Source organism: Electrona antarctica, assembly GCF_951216825.1.
Source record: "Electrona antarctica genome assembly, contig: scaffold_243, whole genome shotgun sequence".
NCBI lineage: Eukaryota > Metazoa > Chordata > Actinopteri > Myctophiformes > Myctophidae > Electrona > Electrona antarctica.
This window is the reverse complement of record NW_027637249.1, coordinates 19,979-43,498: the sequence shown is the minus strand read 5'-3', so window position 1 is coordinate 43,498 and position 23,520 is coordinate 19,979. Positions and strand designations below refer to the sequence as shown.

The following is a 23,520-nucleotide window of genomic DNA, read 5'->3' as shown; positions in this document are numbered from 1 at the left end:
AGCGTTGTCCAGGGTGTTTTAGAGAATGGAGAAGAGTTTGGGACGCGTGGAGCGTTGTCCAGGGTGTTTTAGAGAGGGGAGAAGAGTCTGGGATGTGTGGAGCGTTTTCCAGGGTGTTTTAGAGAAGGGAGAAGAGTTTGGGACGTGTGGAGCGTTGTCCAGGGTGTTTTAGAGAAGGGAGAAGAGTTTGGGATGTGTGGAGCGTTGTCCAGGGTGTTTTAGAGTAGGGAGAAGAGTCTGGGACGTGTGGAGCGTTGTCCAGGGTGTTTTAGAGAAGGGAGAAGAGTCTGGGACGTGTGGAGCGTTGTCCAGGGTGTTTTAGAGAAGGGAGAAGAGTTTGGGACGCGTGGAGCGTTGTCCAGGGTGTTTTAGAGAGGGGAGAAGAGTCTGGGATGTGTGGAGCGTTTTCCAGGGTGTTTTAGAGAAGGGAGAAGAGTCTGGGACGTGTGGAGTGTTGTCCAGGGTGTTTTAGAGAAGGGAGAAGAGTCTGGGACGTGTGGAGCGTTGTCCAGGGTGTTTTAGAGAAGGGAGAAGAGTCTGGGACATGTGGAGCGTTGTCCAGGGTGTTTTAGAGAAGGGAGAAGAGTTTGGGACGCGTGGAGCGTTGTCCAGGGTGTTTTAGAGAGGGGAGAAGAGTCTGGGATGTGTGGAGCGTTTTCCAGGGTGTTTTAGAGAAGGGAGAAGAGTCTGGGACGTGTGGAGCGTTGTCCAGGGTGTTTTAGAGAAGGGAGAAGAGTTTGGGACGCGTGGAGCGTTGTCCAGGGTGTTTTAGAGAGGGGAGAAGAGTCTGGGATGTGTGGAGCGTTTTCCAGGGTGTTTTAGAGAAGGGAGAAGAGTTTGGGACGTGTGGAGCGTTGTCCAGGGTGTTTTAGAGAAGGGAGAAGAGTCTGGGATGTGTGGAGCGTTTTCCAGGGTGTTTTAGAGAAGGGAGAAGAGTTTGGGACGTGTGGAGTGTTGTCCAGGTACTTTTACTTAAGTACTGTACTTAAGTACTTAAGTACTGTACTTTACTTGAGTATTTCCAATTTCCAATACTTTTACTTCTACTCCACTACGTCTCAGAGCCACAATTTGTACTTTTACTCCACTACAATTATTTGAAAACTTTAGTTACTTTGACGATTTCAATTTTTATTAGAAAACATACATTAACCAATTCAACCGTATACATTTCGGCCATTTGAAAATAGCCGATCTACAAGCTCTCAATGCATCGCAACGCGACACATTGAGAGCTTGTAGATCGGCTAATTTCAAAAGATTTTGTACACATTTTGAACTTGTGAAATGGGACATTCTGCAATATGAATACTTTTACTTTTAGTACTTTAAGTACATTTTGATGCCGATACTTTTGTACTTTTACTCAAGTACATTTTCAATTCCGTACTTTTACTTGTAACGAAGTAGTTCTAAATTGCAGTATTGGTATACTTTTACTTAAGTAAAACAATTGAGTACTTTTTCCACCACTGGTTTCACCTGATGGCTCTCCTTCTCCTGCAGCTCTGTGTCTTGTTTCTCCCCAGTGCCGCCGCCGCCCGTTGGCCCCCTCCTCCTCCCCGGGGCGTGCTCCTCCCCGCCGCCCGTCGGCCCCCTCCTCCTCCCCGGGGCGTGCTCCTCCCCCGTGCCGCCGCCGCCCGTCGTTCCCCTCCTCCTCCCCGGGGCGTGCTCCTCGCCAGGCAGCTGGGGAAGGGTCCTCCTCTTGCGGTGGTCGGTGTAGCCGGACGAGGCGGAGTAACTGGACTCGCTGATCTCAGCTGAAATGGAGACGGGAGAGACGAGTGGATGATGATTCTCCATAGTTTACTTCCTCAACCTTTTCAGGCCGTGATTAATTATCATTACATATTTTGGAATTTCTTTGATGTTTTTATATGTTAATTTATAAAAGAAAATGTAAGTATTACAAGCACCCGCCAAGCTCTCTGCCAGGAAGTATACACTGGCTGGGGCCAGCAGGCTATCAGAGACAGACAGTACCTCTGGGGCCAGTACAGCAGGCTATCAGAGACAGACAGTACCTCTGGGGCCAGTACAGCAGACTATCAGAGACAGTACCTCTGGGGCCAACAGACTATCAGAGACAGTACCTCTGGGGCCAACAGACTATCAGAGACAGACAGTACCTCTGGGGCCAACAGACTATCAGAGACAGACAGTACCTCTGGGGCCAACAGACTATCAGAGACAGACAGTACCTCTGGGGCCAACAGACTATCAGAGACAGACAGTACCTCTGGGGCCAACAGACTATCAGAGACAGACAGTACCTCTGGGGCCAACAGACTATCAGAGACAGACAGTACCTCTGGGGCCAACAGACTATCAGAGACAGACAGTACCTCTGGGGCCAACAGACTATCAGAGACAGACAGTACCTCTGGGGCCAACAGACTATCAGAGACAGACAGTACCTCTGGGGCCAACAGACTATCAGAGACAGACAGTACCTCTGGGGCCAACAGGCTATCAGAGACAGACAGTACCTCTGGGGCCAACAGACTATCAGAGACAGACAGTACCTCTGGGGCCAACAGACTATCAGAGACAGACAGTACCTCTGGGGCCAACAGACTATCAGAGACAGACAGTCCCTCTGGGGCCAACAGACTATCAGAGACAGTACCTCTGGGGCCAACAGACTATCAGAGACAGACAGTACCTCTGGGGCCAACAGACTATCAGAGACAGACAGTACCTCTGGGGTCCAACAGACTATCAGAGACAGACAGCACCTCTGGGGCCAACAGACTATCAGAGACAGTACCTCTGGGGCCAACAGACTATCAGAGACAGACAGTACCTCTGGGGCCAGTACAGCAGGCTATCAGAGACAGACAGTACTTCTGGGGCCAGTACAGCAGGCTATCAGAGACAGTACCTCTGGGGCCAACAGACTATCAGAGACAGACAGTACCTCTGGGGCCAACAGACTATCAGAGACAGACAGTACCTCTGGGGCCAACAGACTATCAGAGACAGACAGTACCTCTGGGGCCAACAGACTATCAGAGACAGACAGTACCTCTGGGGCCAACAGACTATCAGAGACAGACAGTACCTCTGGGGCCAACAGACTATCAGAGACAGACAGTACCTCTGGGGCCAACAGACTATCAGAGACAGACAGTACCTCTGGGGCCAACAGACTATCAGAGACAGACAGTACCTCTGGGGCCAACAGACTATCAGAGACAGACAGTACCTCTGGGGCCAACAGGCTATCAGAGACAGACAGTACCTCTGGGGCCAACAGACTATCAGAGACAGACAGTACCTCTGGGGCCAACAGACTATCAGAGACAGACAGTACCTCTGGGGCCAACAGACTATCAGAGACAGACAGTCCCTCTGGGGCCAACAGACTATCAGAGACAGTACCTCTGGGGCCAACAGACTATCAGAGACAGACAGTACCTCTGGGGCCAACAGACTATCAGAGACAGACAGTACCTCTGGGGTCCAACAGACTATCAGAGACAGACAGCACCTCTGGGGCCAACAGACTATCAGAGACAGTACCTCTGGGGCCAACAGACTATCAGAGACAGACAGTACCTCTGGGGCCAGTACAGCAGGCTATCAGAGACAGACAGTACTTCTGGGGCCAGTACAGCAGGCTATCAGAGACAGTACCTCTGGGGCCAACAGACTATCAGAGACAGTACCTCTGGGGGCCAACAGACTATCAGAGACAGACAGTACCTCTGGGGCCAGTACAGCAGGCTATCAGAGACAGACAGTACCTCTGGGGGCCAACAGACTATCAGAGACAGACAGTACCTCTGGGGCCAACAGACTATCAGAGACAGTACCTCTGGGGCCAACAGACTATCAGAGACAGACAGTACCTCTGGGGCCAACAGACTATCAGAGACAGACAGTACCTCTGGGGCCAACAGACTATCAGAGACAGACATTACCTCTGGGGCCAACAGACTATCAGAGACAGACAGTACCTCTGGGGCCAACAGACTATCAGAGACAGACAGTACCTCTGGGGCCAACAGACTATCAGAGACAGACAGTACATCTGGGGCCAACAGACTATCAGAGACAGTACCTCTGGGGCCAACAGACTATCAGAGACAGACAGTACCTCTGGGGCCAACAGACTATCAGAGACAGACATTACCTCTGGGGTCCAACAGACTATCAGAGACAGACAGTACCTCTGGGGCCAACAGACTATCAGAGACAGTACCTCTGGGGCCAACAGACTATCAGAGACAGACAGTACCTCTGGGGCCAACAGACTATCAGAGACAGACAGTACCTCTGGGGCCAACAGACTATCAGAGACAGACAGTACCTCTGGGGCCAACAGACTATCAGAGACAGACAGTACCTCTGGGGCCAGTACAGCAGGCTATCAGAGACAGACAGTACTTCTGGGGCCAGTACAGCAGGCTATCAGAGACAGTACCTCTGGGGCCAACAGACTATCAGAGACAGTACCTCTGGGGGCCAACAGACTATCAGAGACAGACAGTACCTCTGGGGCCAGTACAGCAGGCTATCAGAGACAGACAGTACCTCTGGGGCCAACAGACTATCAGAGACAGACAGTACCTCTGGGGCCAACAGACTATCAGAGACAGTACCTCTGTCTTCGGTCATGTAGACGTGGCTCTCTGGTCCGGATCCCTCCGGGTCGGTCCTGATGTGACTGGCAGCCAGCGTGGCCCACTGAGACACCCAGCGGGGACCCCCCACCACCAGCTCCTCAGGAAGCACCTGCACGGGGCAGCACCCACAGCAACAACCTCTGGTCATTTAAAAGCAGCTGTTGTTCAAGGCAAGTGGTGGAAACATTTTGTATTGGCTTTTTCCATCATGTAACTATGGTTTCCATACGTTGTTTGGTCATATTGCAGTTGTTCATGTCGCAAAAACGAGGGCGAGGCTTGATTTCAGCCGTCACATTAATTAAAGTCAACGAAATTAAGGAAGGATCAGCTGTTTGGGATCACTTCATAAATGTCATGCCGACGTGAGTGTACTACAAAACCTAGGCTCGAATTTGAGGCAGATTTTACACTTGATTGATAAATGAGGGCATATATGCATAAATGTGTCCATATGCGTCCAGGCTTGCTCTCTGTGTAGCGTCTGTTACCCACCTCTGTGTCCATGCGCCCAAGCTTGGTTTGGTACCCACCTCTGTGTCCATGCGCCCAAGCTTGGTTTGGTACCCACCTCTGTGTCCATGTGTCCAAGCTTGGTTTGGTACCCACCTCTGTGTCCATGCGTCCAGGCTTGCTCTTGTCTCCCGTGGCCGACCTCTGGGTGGTCAGCCTGTGTCTGTGGGGGTCCCCAGCGCCCCCCACCCTGGACACGGGCACGGACTGCTGCTCCTCCACACCAAACACCTGCAATGCACCACACAAACGCATGATGGACCCACTGACCCACGGCCGTCGTTATTCTGTCATTAAAAGAGTAATAAATCATTACGAATGTTGCTTTCTGTGCCAACTCGGTCGTCCCACCTTGTCGATCATCCTCCTGGCCTCCTCCTCCTCGTGATCTCCGTTCTCCACCTCGATGGTGTACGTCCCTCGGTCGCTGTGGTCGTCTCCCTGGAGGTAGCCGTCGTCTCGGCCCGTCTGCTGATAGGCTGCTGCGTCTCGGCCCGTCTGCTGATAGGCTGCTGCGTCTCGGCCCGTCTGCTGATAGGCTGCTGCGTCTCGGCCCGTCTGCTGATAGGCTGCTGCGTCTCGGCCTGTCTGCTGATAGGCTGCTGCGTCTCGGCCCGTCTGCTGATAGGCTGCTGCGTCTCGGCCTGTCTGCTGATAGGGCGCCGCGCCCGGACGCCTCTCCCCCGCGGCCCCTCCTCCTCCTCCCCCCGATGCCGCCACCTTGATGATTGAAATTCTTTATTTGGAATACCCCTTGACTTGAGATACAATATCTCGCTTTCGAGATGGTCCTCCACGTATACAGTCAATACAAGGTAATTAACAGAGAAAAGAAAAGAAGGGAAAAAACAAACTAGACAAGCAAAGTAGCAACAGGATGGATCATTTTGTTCCGTTAAATATCATTGTCACCACCAGAGGTCAGCATTAAGATACAGTTAATTTGGTTTAGGTCACCATTGGAGTACTTTGATACGAAGAAATATTGAGTTAATCTCATTGCTTATATGTCCGTTGTTTGAACATATATTTGTTGTCATAGATTTGATTTGATTTGATTTGATTTGCACAACAGAAAATGTTCTTCCCCTCTGCTCATGTTGCTCATGTTCTCCTGCCCTCTGAGAGAACTTGAGAAGAATATCTGTTGTGCCTGGTACGCATCTGTGTGTCACCGTAGCTTTTAGCCAAACCGTTATTGAAAACGCTAATATATTAAAGTCTAACTCATGTTGATTAGGTGATGTAATGGTGATGTAAAACAAACGGTGACAAAACAAAAATGGCATTTAATGTTTGCGTTAAAGGGACAAGATGACGTAATTGTTCCCTTCATTGTCAACAGTGTTTTTAAAACAATCATTGAACTAAAAACATTAATAGGCTCAAAATACATACATTTAGACAAAGAAAACTCTAGAAAACCCATAAGGTAGGAATGCCTATCATCTTTCTAGTCACCCACCTTGGGAGGGAGGTGATACCATGTCATTTAGTCACCTCCCTCCCAAGGTGGGTGACTAGATGACATGGTATCACCTCCAGGCCTAGTCACCCACCTTGGGGCCTGGAGGTGATACCATGTCATCTAGTCACCCACATTGGGAAGGAGGTGATACCATGTCATCTAGTCACCCACATTGGGAGGGAGGTGATACCATGTCATCTAGTCACCCACCTTGGGGCCTGGAGGTGATACCATGTCATCTAGTCACCCACCTTGGGAGGGAGGTGATACCATGTCATCTAGTCACCCACCTTGGGAGGGAGGTGATACCATGTCATCTAGTCACCCACCTTGGGGCCTGGAGGTGATACCATGTCATCTAGTCACCCACCTTGGGGCCTGGAGGTGATACCATGTCATCTAGTCACCCACCTTGGGAGGGAGGTGATACCATGTCATCTAGTCACCCACCTTGGGAGGGAGGTGATACCATGTCATCTAGTCACCCACCTTGGGGCCTGGAGGTGATACCATGTCATCTAGTCACCCACCTTGGGAGGGAGGTGATACCATGTCATCTAGTCACCCACCTTGGGAGGGAGGTGATACCATGTCATCTAGTCACCCACCTTGGGAGGGAGGTGATACCATGTCATCTAGTCACCCACCTTGGGAGGGAGGTGATACCATGTCATCTAGTCACCCACCTTGGGAGGGAGGTGATACCATGTCATCTAGTCACCCACCTTGGGAGGGAGGTGATACCATGTCATCTAGTCACCCACCTTGGGGCCTGGAGGTGATACCATGTCATCTAGTCACCCACCTTGGGAGGGAGGTGATACCATGTCATCTAGTCACCCACCTTGGGAGGGAGGTGATACCATGTCATCTAGTCACCCACCTTGGGAGGGAGGTGATACCATGTCATCTAGTCACCCACCTTGGGAGGGAGGTGATACCATGTCATCTAGTCACCCACCTTGGGGCCTGGAGGTGATACCATGTCATCTAGTCACCCACCTTGGGGCCTGGAGGTGATACCATGTCATCTAGTCACCCACATTGGGAGGGAGGTGATACCATGTCATCTAGTCACCCATCTTGGGAGGGAGGTGATACCATGTAATCTAGTCACCCACCTTGGGAGGGAGGTGATACCATGTCATCTAGTCACCCACATTGGGAGGGAGGTGATACCATGTCATCTAGTCACCCACCTTGGGAGGGAGGTGATACCATGTCATCTAGTCACCCACCTTGGGAGGGAGGTGATACCATGTCATCTAGTCACCCACCTTGGGAGGGAGGTGATACCATGTCATCTAGTCACCCACCTTGGGGCCTGGAGGTGATACCATGTCATCTAGTCACCCACCTTGGGGCCTGGAGGTGATACCATGTCATCTAGTCACCCACCTTGGGAGGGAGGTGATACCATGTCATCTAGTCACCCACCTTGGGAGGGAGGTGATACCATGTCATCTAGTCACCCACCTTGGGGCCTGGAGGTGATACCATGTAATCTAGTCACCCACCTTGGGAGGGAGGTGATACCATGTCATCTAGTCACCCACCTTGGGAGGGAGGTGATACCATGTCATCTAGTCACCCACCTTGGGAGGGAGGTGATACCATGTCATCTAGTCACCCACCTTGGGAAGGAGGTGATACCATGTCATCTAGTCACCCACCTTGGGGCCTGGAGGTGATACCATGTCATCTAGTCACCCACCTTGGGAGGGAGGTGATACCATGTCATCTAGTCACCCACCTTGGGAGGGAGGTGATACCATGTTATCTAGTCACCCACCTTGGGAGGGAGGTGATACCATGTCATCTAGTCACCCACCTTGGGAGGGAGGTGATACCATGTCATCTAGTCACCCACCTTGGGGCCTGGAGGTGATACCATGTCATCTAGTCACCCACCTTGGGAGGGAGGTGATACCATGTCATCTAGTCACCCACCTTGGGAGGGAGGTGATACCATGTCATCTAGTCACCCACCTTGGGGCCTGGAGGTGATACCATGTCATCTAGTCACCCACCTTGGGGCCTGGAGGTGATACCATGTCATCTAGTCACCCACCTTGGGGCCTGGAGGTGATACCATGTCATCTAGTCACCCACCTTGGGAGGGAGGTGATACCATGTCATCTAGTCACCCACCTTGGGAGGGAGGTGATACCATGTCATCTAGTCACCCACCTTGGGGCCTGGAGGTGATACCATGTCATCTAGTCACCCACCTTGGGGCCTGGAGGTGATACTATGTCATCTAGTCACCCACCTTGGGGCCTGGAGGTGATACCATGTCATCTAGTCACCCACCTTGGGAGGGAGGTGATACCATGTCATCTAGTGACCCACCTTGGTGCCGGAGGACCTGTGGCGCCGTGCAGGGCTGTCCTCCTCCGCGAAGAGCCCGTCGGGCACGTTGGCACGGCCCTCTCGGATCATCTTGGCGCCGCCCGGGCTCCCCCACATCCCCCCGCGAGGAGAGCGCTCCTCCAGCGCCGCCGTCCGCCGCTGGTCGCCCAGCGTGTTCTCCGAGTCGCTCTGGGTGCCGTCCTCATGTTTACTGCCTAAAAAAAAGTAAGTAAGTAATAAAGCTTTGTTTTGACCAAAAACTAAATCTAGGAAGAGAATCCAAGATGAATGCATTTCTAAATGCAAATTTATTTACATTAAGGCAGACTTTTCACTTCCGGTTCATTGTCTCCACCAGGCCGAAGGCATGGGGAGAGAGTATGTTTTGCACTCCGTCCGTGTGTGTGTCCTTCCTTCCGTCCGTCCGTCCGTCCGTCCGTCCGTCCTTCCGTCCGTCCATTATCAGCTAATCTCCGGCACCGTTGGCCCGATCCATGCCAAACTTTGCACACACACTCCCTGGATGCCAACGACGAACCTCTGCCCCACATATTCCTCAACGGCCTGTTATAGCGCCACCATGAGGCCGATTTAGGAAAAACACATTTATGTAGATTACTCGTACACATTTTATCCATACATCACACAATTCGGTATACACTATCTCCATAGTCATGTGATCAACACGGAGCAGCACCATTTCCCATCTTCCATCCTGATTGGCTAAGATTGGCTTCCAAAGCTCACACGATTGGTCCGTTTCGAACAAAATGCCACAAATCACAAACAGTGTGCAATTTCTGTGAAATTATACACGCACATTTCCACTAGGCCGAGGACGACATGCCACAATTCTTTTCCCCAAATCAGCCTCACGGTGGCGCTATAACAGGCCAATTCCGTTTTTTAGCTATAACTGCATTGATCTGTATACAACTTATGTACGCGCACTCCCTAGAGGCCATGGAAAAACATTGTCCCTGCATCCCTCCACATCTGCCGGTTATAGCGCCACCATGAGGCCGATTTCTGCAAAACACATTGCTTATGTTAGTCGCACAGATTTCATCCAAATCTCACGCAAATTGGTCCACATGATCTCTGTAGTCATGTGATCAAGACGAGTCTGTTGGATTTCTCAGATTCTACACAGATTGGCTAAGATTGCCTTCCAACGTTTTCAGGAGTGGCCCGTTTCGTTCAAAATGCTGGATATGTCCTGCTCATCCATAATTCTATCCTCAGAGATGCTATGAGTGGCTCTGCATTTCCTCAACAAAATGAAGAAAATTGTTGCAAAAAACTAAAACAAACAAACATGTTTATATTACTCCTAAACATTTTGCCAAACATCTCACACAGTCCTATCCTCCTGGTGGAGACCTGTGCCCAGAAGGGCACTTTTTCTAGTTTCCGTTGTTTTTGTCGGTCTCCTAGCGGCCTAGAGCCATGCGTACTTTGGTGAAGAGCGCCATCTATCGTAATCAATGAAGAGCGCCATCTATCGTAATCAATGAAGAGCGCCATCTATCGTAATCAATGAAGAGCGCCATCTATCGTAATCAATGAAGAGCGCCATCTATCGTAATCAATGAAGAGCGCCATCTATCGTAATCAATGAAGAGCGCCATCTATCGGAATCAATGAAGAGCGCCATCTATCGTAATCAATGAAGAGCGCCATCTATCGGAATCAATGAAGAGCGCCATCTATCGTAATCAATGAAGAGCGCCATCTATCGGAATCAATGAAGAGCGCCATCTATCGTAATCAATGAAGAGCGCCATCTATCGGAATCAATGAAGAGCGCCATCTATCGGAATCAATGAAGAGCGCCATCTATCGGAATCAATGAAAACCCTGACATGACGAGTTAACCCGTCAATGGTGATGGGATGAAGCAGTGCATGCACGCACGCACGCACGCACACACGCACGCACGCACGCACGCACGCACGCACGCACGCACGCATGCACGCCAGTGAAAAAATGTTCGTCGACTACCTTTTGCCACTGGCAAAAACTAAATGGGAACTAAATCAAAACTAAGCTTTGATGACTAAAACTAAGACTAAATATATTGACAATTTCGTCAACAAATAAAAACTAGACAAACATTTTAGGAAGGGGACTAGTGGACAAGAGATCCAGTATAAGTCACACACACGCACACGCACACGCACACGCACACACACACACACACACCTTTGAGACTCCTCAGCTGGACGGGCAGGTCACTCTTCACGCTCTCCCCGTCGTCCTCGGCGACGGCGACCGTCTCTTTAAGAGCCAGCGGCAGCTCGTTCTGCGCTAGCCAATCGGCGACCTTGACCTCCGCGGCCACCATGGCCGTCTGGAGGGGGCTCATCTCCTCCCCCACGCCCCTCTTGGGGCGTGGCCTGGTCTCCGGCCCCGCCTTCACCGCTGCGCGGTCCTTGGCGCTCGCTTTACCTGACAAAGTAGATAAAGTTAACTTAAAGGTATATTCAGTGATTTCACTTAATTCAAATATCACTTATTTTTTCTTATTTTTTGGATAATCCGCCCTACTATAAAGTGTGCTGACCATATAAGGAGTTCCTCCCTGTCCCCAGTGAGCCCCTGGGGTCAAAAAACCCTAGTTTCGGTTTGGGCTTTGGGTGGCAAAGCCTTCATCCAATCAGGATGAGAGGGGCCTTCCTCCAATCATGATCGAGTGGGGCGGGCATTGGTGCACGTGCTGTTGGTCTGTTGTACTTCCCCCACTGTAGAGCGTGTGCATGTGCACATCTTGTTACCGGGTGGACCGTTTTTTTTTCCAAATCACCCAAATCACTGAATGCTCCTTTAATATGATGTCTAAAGGGCCTTTCAAACGTGAAGCGATATAACGCGCCTATAGTTCATTTTTAGAGCACTTGGTGGAGAAGTCGCGGTGCGACAACGCAAGCGTATTTACGTGAGTGCGGTGAATTTGTTGCGCGCGTGCTTGTTACGTGCACACGCCCCCCGCGACTCACCAGACCTGGATTCTGTTTAGCTTTTTGTTTTTATGCTTGCGTTGTCGCGCCCCCTCTTGAGCAGACCTGGAGAAGACCTGTCGTTGATCCAGACCTGGAGGAGACCTGTCGTTGATCCAGACCTGGAGGAGACCTGTCGTTGATCCAGACCTGGAGGAGACCTGTCGTTGATCCAGACCTGGAGGAGACCTGTCGTTGATCCAGACCTGGAGGAGACCTGTCGTTGATCCAGACCTGGAGGAGACCTGTCGTTGATCCAGACCTGGAGGAGACCTGTCGTTGATCCAGACCTGGAGGAGACCTGTGGTTGATCCAGGCCTGGAGGAGACCTGTTGTTGATCCAGACCTGGAGGAGACCTGTTGTTGATCTAGACCTGGAGGAGACCTGTGTTGATCCAGACCTGGAGGAGACCTGTCGTTGATCCAGACCTGGAGGAGACCTGTCGTTGATCCAGACCTGGAGGAGACCTGTGTTGATCCAGACCTGGAGGAGACCTGTGTTGATCCAGACCTGGAGGAGACCTGTCGTTGATCCAGACCTGGAGGAGACCTGTGGTTGATCCAGACCTGGAGGAGACCTGTGGTTGATCCAGACCTGGAGGAGACCTGTCGTTGATCCAGACCTGGAGGAGACCTGTGGTTGATCCAGACCTGGAGGAGACCTGTCGTTGATCCAGACCTGGAGGAGACCTGTCGTTGATCCAGACCTGGAGGAGACCTGTCGTTGATCCAGACCTGGAGGAGACCTGTGGTTGATCCAGACCTGGAGGAGACTTGTCGTTGATCCAGACCTGGAGGAGACCTGTGGTTGATCCAGACCTGGAGGAGACCTGTGTTGATCCAGACCTGGAGGAGACCTGTGGTTGATCCAGACCTGGAGGAGACCTGTGGTTGATCCAGACCTGGAGGAGACCTGTGGTTGATCCAGACCTGGAGGAGACCTGTCGTTGATCTAGACCTGGAGGAGACCTGTCGTTGATCCAGACCTGGAGGAGACCTGTGGTTGATGCAGACCTGGAGGAGACCTGTCGTTGATCCAGACCTGGAGGAGACCTGTCGTTGATCCAGACCTGGAGGAGACCTGTGGTTGATCCAGACCTGGAGGAGACCTGTCGTTGATCCAGACCTGGAGGAGACCTGTCGTTGATCCAGACCTGGAGGAGACCTGTGGTTGATCCAGACCTGGAGGAGACCTGTTGTTGATCCAGACCTGGAGGAGACCTGTTGTTGATCCAGACCTGGAGGAGACCTGTTGTTGATCCAGACCTGGAGGAGACCTGTTGTTGATCCAGACCTGGAGGAGACCTGTCTTTGATCCAGACCTGGAGGAGATCTGTTGTTGATCCAGACCTGGAGGAGACCTGTGGTTGATCCAGACCTGGAGGAGACCTGTCTTTGATCCAGACCTGGAGGAGACCTGTGGTTGATCCAGACCTGGAGGAGACCTGTGGTTGATCCAGACCTGGAGGAGACCTGTGGTTGATCCAGACCTGGAGGAGACCTGTCGTTGATCCAGACCTGGAGGAGACCTGTGGTTGATCCAGACCTGGAGGAGACCTGTCGTTGATCCAGACCTGGAGGAGACCTGTCGTTGATCCAGACCTGGAGGAGACCTGTGGTTGATCCAGACCTGGAGGAGACCTGTTGTTGATCCAGACCTGGAGGAGACCTGTTGTTGATCCAGACCTGGAGGAGACCTGTTGTTGATCCAGACCTGGAGGAGACCTGTTGTTGATCCAGACCTGGAGGAGACCTGTTGTTGATCCAGACCTGGAGGAGACCTGTTGTTGATCCAGACCTGGAGGAGACCTGTTGTTGATCCAGACCTGGAGGAGACCTGTCGTTGATCCAGACCTGGATGAGACCTGTGTTGATCCAGACCTGGAGGAGACCTGTGTTGATCCAGACCTGGAGGAGACCTGTGTTGATCCAGACCTGGAGGAGACCTGTTGTTGATCCAGGCGACAGAGCCTGCGTTCCTCGCTTCACGTTTGAAAGGCCCTTAACACTTTGATTGCTGGAAGATCTCAACAGGCCTATTTGGATGTTGCTGCCATTTAACATTGCACAAAGGCCTTGTTCGGGGGCCCACAGTAAAATGTTCTCTTATAGCGAGAATCACACGCCTACATCAAAAGAAAGCTGAACTTGTCCACTTCAATTAAAAAAATACATTTTGATTTTACCATGTTCCATTCTGGAGATATTGACCTTTTTGCAACACCTGCATTTGCCTGGAAGTGGTCTTGAACAGCGAGCAGAGTTATGGATGGTTTAAAGTCAGAGACATTGACAGGCAGATATAAAATTGAACCCAATAAATATCCTATACATCCTATACACCGAATGAAAGCCCTGAATGTGTACTTTTACGAGGAAAAGAGTAAACATTGATCCCATGTACAGTTAGACAGTAATTGGTTATTGAATGCAGCTTGTGCCCACCAGATAACTTCAGAGAAGACATGGACGTGAAGTGAGTGGTGCAACTCTGACAGAGTTGCACCACTCACTTCACATGGGTGTGATTTTTATTATTACTACAGTAGAAGTTTTTTTCTTATGAAAGCAGAGTCTTCTGTTTCATACGGTATATAGTATTTATATGTCGCTATAGGCCTTATTTTGTGAATATTGAGTTCGGGTCCATGTCTTCTCTGCAGTTATATCTGGTGGGCGCAATGTGCATCCACCCAGTATCCAATTTATGACAAACTGTACATGGGATCAATGTTTACTTTTCCTCGTAAAAGTACACATTCAGGGCTTTCATTCGATGTATAGGATGTATAGCATATTTATTGTGTTTATTGTTATATCTGCCTGTCAATGTCTGACTATAAACCTTCATAACTATGCTTTCTTTTTGATGATGATTGCCGCCTCGCCTAATCTATCTCACTGCTTTCATTGTTTTGATCGCAGTAACATTGGGGGGGGGGGGGGGGGGGTCATGGGCACATTGGGCAGCAAAAGTCTTGATCCGTACGGCTATAAAAAGTCCCATTCCACCGTTCGGTTCAGAACTATAGTATAACGGTGAGACGCGTTGTCATCAGCTGATTTTGTTTTTCAAGCTAGTGTAGGGGAACATGCCTGGGCATGCTAGCCTGGCACGGCCAGACTCATAGCGAGGGTTCACTGATGTTTCCTCCGGGGAAGAATCTTCAGTGAATCCCCGCTATGAGGCTGGCCAAGCCAGGCTATGGGCATGCAGCTTGGGGGCGATGGAGGGAAAAAAAAGCGTCACCCGGCTGTGATGTCGACGAGAAGGAAAAAATGACTTCCACAGATGACAACACCACGGTTTAGGTCGCGGAAAAGTTCGTTATACATTACACCCGGGTCGATTACGTCCCCGACGCGTTCATTGCGGTCTTATCACTACAATTATAATGAATAAAAAAGCGTTACAATCACACGTCTGAGCGATCTCCGATTATGACGGCTCTGCATGGCGATACGTGATCCACCAACGGAACACTGTCTTGTCGTGGCGGCCCCTCGATACTGTGGTTAGTTCGTAGTATTGTAGGCTCGGGGATCGTTTGGTCGCTACAGTATGAAGAAGGAAACATGCATCTGTCCATGTGTGTTGCAGATGTTATGCATTTGCAATGCCGATCTGGCAGCGTTCCGTTCAGCGTTCATCATGTTTTTTTCCGAGAGACAGAGGAGAGCATGTACCCCCTCGCAAGATCCTCCTCCTGGAGAAACAGGAGGGGAGGGGGGAATCAAATGTCCGAGCCGAGGTGGAAAGCCTGGTGAGGCGAGGTTAGGTGAAATTTGATTCTTTTCACACATCGGCATGGGCGCTTACACTGGCTTCTACACGTAAAGCGGCCCGCCCTCCTGTTTTCAGGAGGGGAGGGTTTTTTTTGTTTTTTTGTTTTTTTTTCTGATCACGTGAGCGGGACTAAGCAGCAATGATAGGGCGATGGTTCTTCATTGTCCGGGTGGGTAAAAAGATGAATGAAAGTATGCTATAAAAAAGTGATTGAAACGTATTGATACGTGATCCGCACCCGACGTTTGATTAATTGATAACGTATTGATACGCGATTTGCGTCGGCTGTGTTAAGACATCTATTATTGCTGAGTCATAGGTGTAACAGTGAAATATTTAGTGAAACATATCTCGAGCAGGAGTAGCCTCGGCCTCAGCCTACACCTTTTCTGTGACACTAATTATTAGTGGACTTTTTGAGTGGTGCAACCACTCACACAGCTATGTGTCCGTCCCTGTGTCCGAGCACGGAATTAGCATTTTGTCACCACCAAGTGTCACTGTTGTGCAGCCTAACACACAGACAGAGGCCAATGAGGAGAGCTTGTACAGTACAGTACAGTACAGTACAGTACAGTACAGTACAGTACAGTACAGTACAGTACAGTACAGTACAGTACAGTACAGCACCACTCACTTTTTTTTACGTACTACCTAATTGGCTACCTACCCGACGCCCCGGTGGGGTCGAAATCGATGGTGAAGGAGGCGTGTCCGTGGGCGGGCTCGGAGGCGGAGCCTGCCTCAGTGTCTCGGGACGGGGCCTCCCCCAGGGGGTCTTTGGTGGGGATCTCGAAGTAGCTGGGCTCCTCGCTGGAGACCCCTAGTGGCGGCAGGGGGCCACTCATTGGGGCGTCGGCAGCACTCTTCTTGGCGTCTTTGTTATCTGTAGATATGAACGTGAAGACGTACCGTACTGTACAGTTTGTACTGTAGGGCAGTGGTTCCCTTTCCGTGTCAAGGACCCCCAAATCAACATTTATTAGGCCACGGACCCCCCATTTGAAAACATATGCCAGTGACCCCCGATAAGGGAGGATTTTTACGGCTCTAGCAGTGATTCCGAAACATGTTAATTTCATGGACCCCCAAATTCACGCGCATTATGCTACGGACCCCCGATTTAATGGCATTTCTATCTCTGGTACCCCAATTTATATTGTAAAACCACTGTTAATTTAACTCTGAGAGTGTACAAATGGAACCAAATGGACCCGTTAGGGTCCATTTGGTTCCATTTGTACACTCTCTGAGTTACAGACCCATAAGGGTCCATTTGGTTCCATTTGTACACTCTCTGAGTTACAGACCCATAAGGATCCATTTGGTTCCTTATATCTCTAATTGAGCTCTCAAGTACCCCTAGGGGTCCCCGGACCCCACTTTGGGAACCCGTGCTGTAGGGTAACAACTTCACAAATACTATTACTATTGAAAAAGTATCAAAGTTTACTAATTGAATTTGAGAGTTAAAGCGTATAAGCAATAATATGCCAAAATTGTAATGACCTTTTTATTTTTTATTTTTTTGGTATTCAGACAGCCAGCGATGGGTAAAACACTCTCAAAAACAATGTTAGTCTCTGAGACACATCTAGGGGCCGCAATCTGCATTCAAAGATGTTCCTAGAAGCTTTGTCATTGGTCGAAAAAAAACCCGGTCGCAATGACTAACCAATCAGGAAGCAGACAGGCAAATCGACCAATGACAAAGCTTCTAGGACAATCTTTGAATGCTAGATTGCGACCCCTAGATGTGTCACAGAAACTATTTTTTGGGGGGGAGCGTTCTACCCATTGCTGGCTGTCTGAATACCAAAAAAAATAAAAATAAAAAGGTCGTTAAAAGTTTGACATATTATTGCTTATAGCAGCTTTAAGAGTTCAGCACCATGCAGACAGTGCAGGGAAGACCCCTCACCCTAGGCGATACCTCCCCCTGGTGGCGTGACTAAGTAACTACTATTACTATCATCTGAACACAAAACACATCTGGGGTTTGGCGTCTCGAGTCTCAATGCAAGTACACAAAATAAAATAAATATAACAAAACAACAATTGTGCACATACATCAAACAAATACTTATGATAATGGATCCAGAGGGAATGTGCAACCCACCCCCTCTCCAATTGTTTATATTGTGTTTAGTTTCCAAGATGGCCGCAGCACCAGGAGCGGGTGGGGTTGACATACGCCCTTACTGTGCTGCGTTCACACATTCAAGACACCTGTCTTGTGTCTGTGTTTAATGGCCGCTCCAATGCATTCCCAATGGAAGCCCATATGGTTTGACCAAACATTTTGTTTGATGGGGGGGGGGGGAGGAAAACATCCATCAAAGCTGTGTTCAGACACAAGTCAGGTGTCAGACACAAGGCAAGTGTCTTGAATGCAGCCCAGTAAGGGCATATGTCGAGCCCGCCCGCTCACCTCCGCCCCACCCCCTCCTGGTGCTGCGGCCATCTTGGATCCTAAACACAATATACACTGCGCAAAAAGCATGGAATACGGATGTGTATATTACAGGAAACTCCCGTTAAACTTTCCAACAAACTCCGGTAAACTCCCGAATTGTACCATCACACCTGTATATTACCGTATATTAACTGTATATGCTGCTAAACTTGAGGTTTATGGGCAAAATACAGTTCTCATAATTGCCCGTTAGGGCTGGACTGGCCACAGGACGTACCGGGCATATTCCCGGTGGGCCGCGACCGTAGGGGGCCGCGACCGTAGGGGGCCGCGACCGTAGGGGGCCGCCATGTAAAAAAAAAAATCATGATAATTTCACTGTACCTGTATCAGTGAGTGACAAATAAACCCTCTACAAAGGGTTGTGTTGGTTTGTCTCATTTATGTTGTTCTGTAAAAGTGGTGGTATTAGGGATTGTTTGTTTGTGTGTGCTCGACAGAGTGGGCGGTAGAGTTTCTGCTATCTGCGCGCTGGTTGTGGCGGGCCGGTCTGGGCCAAATTCACGCGAAAATGACCGGGCCGAATGTTTGTCCCAGTCAGCCCTGCCGTTAGCTACTCCTTTTGTCCCAGTCAGCCCTGCCGTTAGCTACTCCTTTTGTCCCAGTCAGCCCTGCCGTTAGCTACTCCTTTTGTCCCAGTCAGCCCTGCCGTTAGCTACTCCTTTTGTCCCAGTCAGCCCTGCCGTTAGCTACTCCTTTTTGTCCCAGTCAGCCCTGCCGTTAGCTACTCCTTTTGTCCCAGTCAGCCCTGCCGTTAGCTACTCCTTTTGTCCCAGTCAGCCCTGCCGTTAGCTACTCCTTGTCCCAGTCAGCCCTGCCGTTAGCTACTCCTTGTCCCAGTCAGCCCTGCTGTTAGCTACTCCTTGTCCCAGTCAGCCCTGCCGTTAGCTACTCCTTGTCCCAGTCAGCCCTGCCGTTAGCTACTCCTTGTCCCAGTCAGCCCTGCCGTTAGCTACTCCTTGTCCCAGTCAGCCCTGCCGTTAGCTACTCCTTTTGTCCCAGTCAGCCCTGCCGTTAGCTACTCCTTGTCCCAGTCAGCCCTGCCGTTAGCTACTCCTTGTCCCAGTCAGCCCTGCCGTTAGCTACTCCTTTTGTCCCAGTCAGCCCTGCCGTTAGCTACTCCTTGTCCCAGTCAGCCCTGCCGTTAGCTACTCCTTTTGTCCCAGTCAGCCCTGCCGTTAGCTACTCCTTTTGTCCCAGTCAGCCCTGCCGTTAGCTACTCCTTTTGTCCCAGTCAGCCCTGCCGTTAGCTACTCCTTTTGTCCCAGTCAGCCCTGCCGTTAGCTACTCCTTTTGTCCCAGTCAGCCCTGCCGTTAGCTACTCCTTTTTGTCCCAGTCAGCCCTGCCGTTAGCTACTCCTTTTGTCCCAGTCAGCCCTGCCGTTAGCTACTCCTTTTGTCCCAGTCAGCCCTGCCGTTAGCTACTCCTTTAGCTACTCCTTTTGTCCCAGTCAGCCCTGCCGTTAGCTACTCCTTTTGTCCCAGTCAGCCCTGCCGTTAGCTACTCCTTTAGCTACTCCTTTTGTCCCAGTCAGCCCTGCCGTTAGCTACTCCTTTTGTCCCAGTCAGCCCTGCCGTTAGCTACTCCTTTTGTCCCAGTCAGCCCTGCCGTTAGCTACTCCTTTTGTCCCAGTCAGCCCTGCCGTTAGCTACTCCTTTTGTCCCAGTCAGCCCTGCCGTTAGCTACTCCTTTTGTCCCAGTCAGCCCTGCCGTTAGCTACTCCTTTTGTCCCAGTCAGCCCTGCCGTTAGCTACTCCTTTTGTCCCAGTCAGCCCTGCCGTTAGCTACTCCTTTTGTCCCAGTCAGCCCTGCCGTTAGCTACTCCTTTTGTCCCAGTCAGCCCTGCCGTTAGCTACTCCTTGTGGGAGAGGGCCGAGAAAGGCCCTTAATGCACCTTTCTACGTATAGTTGTTGTTGCGTCTGGTGGGTACTCGGGGACCCACGGAGCGCGGGTCCTGTATCCTGTACCTGTCTCCGTTTTCTCCTGCTTCCTGTCCGAGGTCCGTCCAGAATGCTGCTCCCTGCCGTCTCCGTCGCCCCACCAGGCAGGCTGGCCGTACAGCGGAGTTCCACGGTGCGCCGCCGATAAATCTCCTCCTGGCGGAAAGGTCACGAGAGGATGAGTTTACACATCACTTCATTGAAAGGTCACGAGAGGATGAGTTTACACATCACTTCATTGAAAGGTCACGAGAGGATGAGTTTACACATCACTTCATTGAAAGGTCACGAGAGGATGAGATTACACATCACTTCATTGAAAGGTCACGAGAGGATGAGTTTACACATCACTTCATTGAAAGGTCACGAGAGGATGAGTTTACACATCACTTCATTGGAACAACAACACATTAACCCGTTTTGGTGTTTTTAGGCATTATGTTATTCTTTAGCTATTGAAAAATAGCAGATCTACAAGCTCATAGCGCGGCACCGCTACAAGCTTGTAGGTCTGCTATTTTTGAAAAATCTTGAAAATGTGGCACAAATCTTTGAAAATATATATTCTTTCAGAGCGAACGATTTTAACTCAAAGCTTTGCTTCTGGGGGGGGTCACTGGAACAACATATTTTCAGATGGGGGTCGGCGGCCAATTACATTTATTTTTGGGAGTCCTTGACATGAAAATGTTTGAGAACGACTGACATGGAAACATAGGTTTCAGGCCAGGCCTCCCTTCTCCTACCTCAATCTGGTCTCTCTCAAGCAGAAACGATGAACCCAAACCAGTGGGGGGGAAAAATCTGATATCCTACTATAAATGTGCCACGTCTCTGTGTGTGTGTCTGCGTGCATGCATGCATGCGTGTGTGTGTGTGTGTGTGTGTAGGGTTGTAGAAAACCAAAATGTTTACGAAGTAGCGAAAATAGCCAATGAATCTACACGCTGACGATGCGCCGCAAATCGATGCGTATGCGTGCGTTGTAGATAATGCTATTTTCACTATAGTTTGGGTCCCGGAGGCGGGGGGGGGGGGCGAATGTCTAATCTCTCTATTGGGTGACAGACAGGCTAAAAAGGATTAGGAAACCACTGCTGCTATCTAGCCTATAACTCTCACCTGCCATCCTGTCCTCTCCCTGGCAGGTCTCAGGAGGAGGAGGTTTGGCGGACGTGGCTCCCTCGCATGCTGCAGGCGGTGCTGGTGCTGGTGCTGGTGCTGGTCCCGCCGCCGCCGGCGCCGGCTCTGAGGGCTTGACCTCCGCTGCTCGACAGGCCTCCTCATCGGGAACCACCTTCTTATGGACTAGTTGGAGCTGGCTGCTGAACTTCTCATGCTGACAGAGGAGGAGGAGGAGGAGGAGGAGGAGGAGGAGGAGGAGGAGGAGGAGGACGGGATGGAAGCAGCGAGGTGGTTTAGAGCAAGGTTAATTGAAAGAGGTTAGGAAGCGAAGACCGTGCGGGGGACTCCATGTTGCCCTTGGTCTCAACTACTCATGTTTCTTTCCTTCCAGGGAGCAACATGGAGTCCACCGTACGGTCTTCGCTTCCTGTCCTCATTTAATAGTCCTTGGTTTAGACTAGAGTGGGCATAGGCTGATCAGGACTGTCACCATGCAGGGACGTCGTGCACACATATAGACGTCAAAAGGGGCTTCTTCAGCTCCCCTGCCCCTTTTACCCGTCTGTAAAACAACTGCCCTCTCCAGACCACGAATGCAGCATTTACTACATGGTGAAATAAATGCAAATGCCCTCCCTCTCCTCTCCTCTCCTCTCCTCTCCTCTCCTCTCCTCTCCTCTCCTCTCCTCTCCTCTCCTTTCCATGCCATGAAGGAAGGAAGGCAGCGTTCAGGAGAATTGCTTTTTTAGTCTCCTGAACTAAGTCTTCAACACAGTATTTTGCGTTGAACAAATTTGTTTAGAAATCCAATGTCGTACGTCACCGCATCTCCACTAGCTAAAGACCGCTGGTATGGTACAGTTCTGGTACCACTAAGGTACCCCATTTACACTGGCAGCCAAATCCAGCCTGAATCAGATCTGTACGTATGTGGCACGTCCAGATTGGAATCTGATTTGTTTAAATAAGTCTAGAAGAAAAAGGTCCTTCTGCACATCACCTACAGCGGACACGTGCGTCGGGAAGTAGATAAAAAAGGGATCCCGAACGCACACTGTCTTCACTCACGCTGTCTTCACTCACACTGTCTTCACTCACACTGTCTTCACTCACACTGTCTTCACTCACACTGTCTTCACTCACGCTGTCTTCACTCACACTGTCTTCACTCACACTGTCTTCACTCACACTGTCTTCACTCACACTGTCTTCACTCACGCTGTCTTCACTCACACTGTCTTCACTCACACTGTCTTCACTCACACTGTCTTCACTCACACTGTCTTCACTCACACTGTCTTCACTCACACTGTCTTCACTCTGTGATGCCCCACACATATAGATACACAGACTGTGAAGTGGTTAGGGAGTACCTGCCTAATTGTCTCCCTGTAGGTGAGCCTGGGTGGGGCATTCCATTCCATCTGGATTGCTCATTGGAGAGCACCTGGGCCCGGTGCCTCTATAAAAGCAATCCCCCTGCCATTCCCACAGAGAGATCCAGAAGAGGCAGACCTGCTGTCTGTGCCTCCACTGCCTGCTTGCCTCCATGCCCTTATAGAACTATGTTTACCTTATTCTTTCCATCCACACACACCACACCATGTGCCACACATCCATCACCACCACACCACTGATTGCTGACTCCACACCTCATAGGATCCGTTGCCTGGTTATGTTGTACTCCAAGTTGTATGTATAGGCCTACTTGTTAATAAATACAGTTTCTTATACTGTTGCGCTGTCTCCTGTCTCCCAATCGTTGCCATAGCATGAGCCAGCTATGACACTGTCTTCACTCACGCTGTCTTCACTCACGCTGTCTTCACTCACGCTGTCTTCACTCACGCTGTCTTCACTCACACTGTCTTCACTCACACTGTCTTCACTCACACTGTCTTCACTCACGCTGTCTTCACTCACACTGTCTTCACTCACGCTGTCTTCACTCACGCTGTCTTCACTCACACTGTCTTCACTCACACTGTCTTCACTCACGCTGTCTTCACTCACACTGTCTTCACTCACGCTGTCTTCACTCACGCTGTCTTCACTCACACTGTCTTCACTCACACTGTCTTCACTCACGCTGTCTTCACTCACGCTGTCTTCACTCACGCTGTCTTCACTCACGCTGTCTTCACTCACGCTGTCTTCACTCACGCTGTCTTCACTCACACTGTCTTCACTCACACTGTCTTCACTCACACTGTCTTCACTCACGCTG

General features: G+C 50.4%; 1 protein-coding gene across 1 annotated transcript in view; it reads right to left on the bottom strand.

The window, feature by feature from the left end:
- The window catches only part of cep170ab (centrosomal protein 170Ab), a gene marked incomplete at both ends in the record, with an annotated part of 91,039 nt that overhangs the window by 51,161 nt on the left and 16,358 nt on the right, over nt 1–23,520 (bottom strand). Inside the window, 9 exons of the mRNA XM_079531883.1 lie at nt 1,483–1,760; nt 4,608–4,740; nt 5,241–5,375; nt 5,496–5,864; nt 8,965–9,175; nt 11,166–11,415; nt 16,421–16,636; nt 20,196–20,324; nt 21,291–21,507. Coding sequence (XP_079388009.1) covers nt 1,483–1,760; nt 4,608–4,740; nt 5,241–5,375; nt 5,496–5,864; nt 8,965–9,175; nt 11,166–11,415; nt 16,421–16,636; nt 20,196–20,324; nt 21,291–21,507 — 1,938 coding nt within the window. The remainder of the gene's footprint in view (nt 1–1,482; nt 1,761–4,607; nt 4,741–5,240; nt 5,376–5,495; nt 5,865–8,964; nt 9,176–11,165; nt 11,416–16,420; nt 16,637–20,195; nt 20,325–21,290; nt 21,508–23,520) is intronic.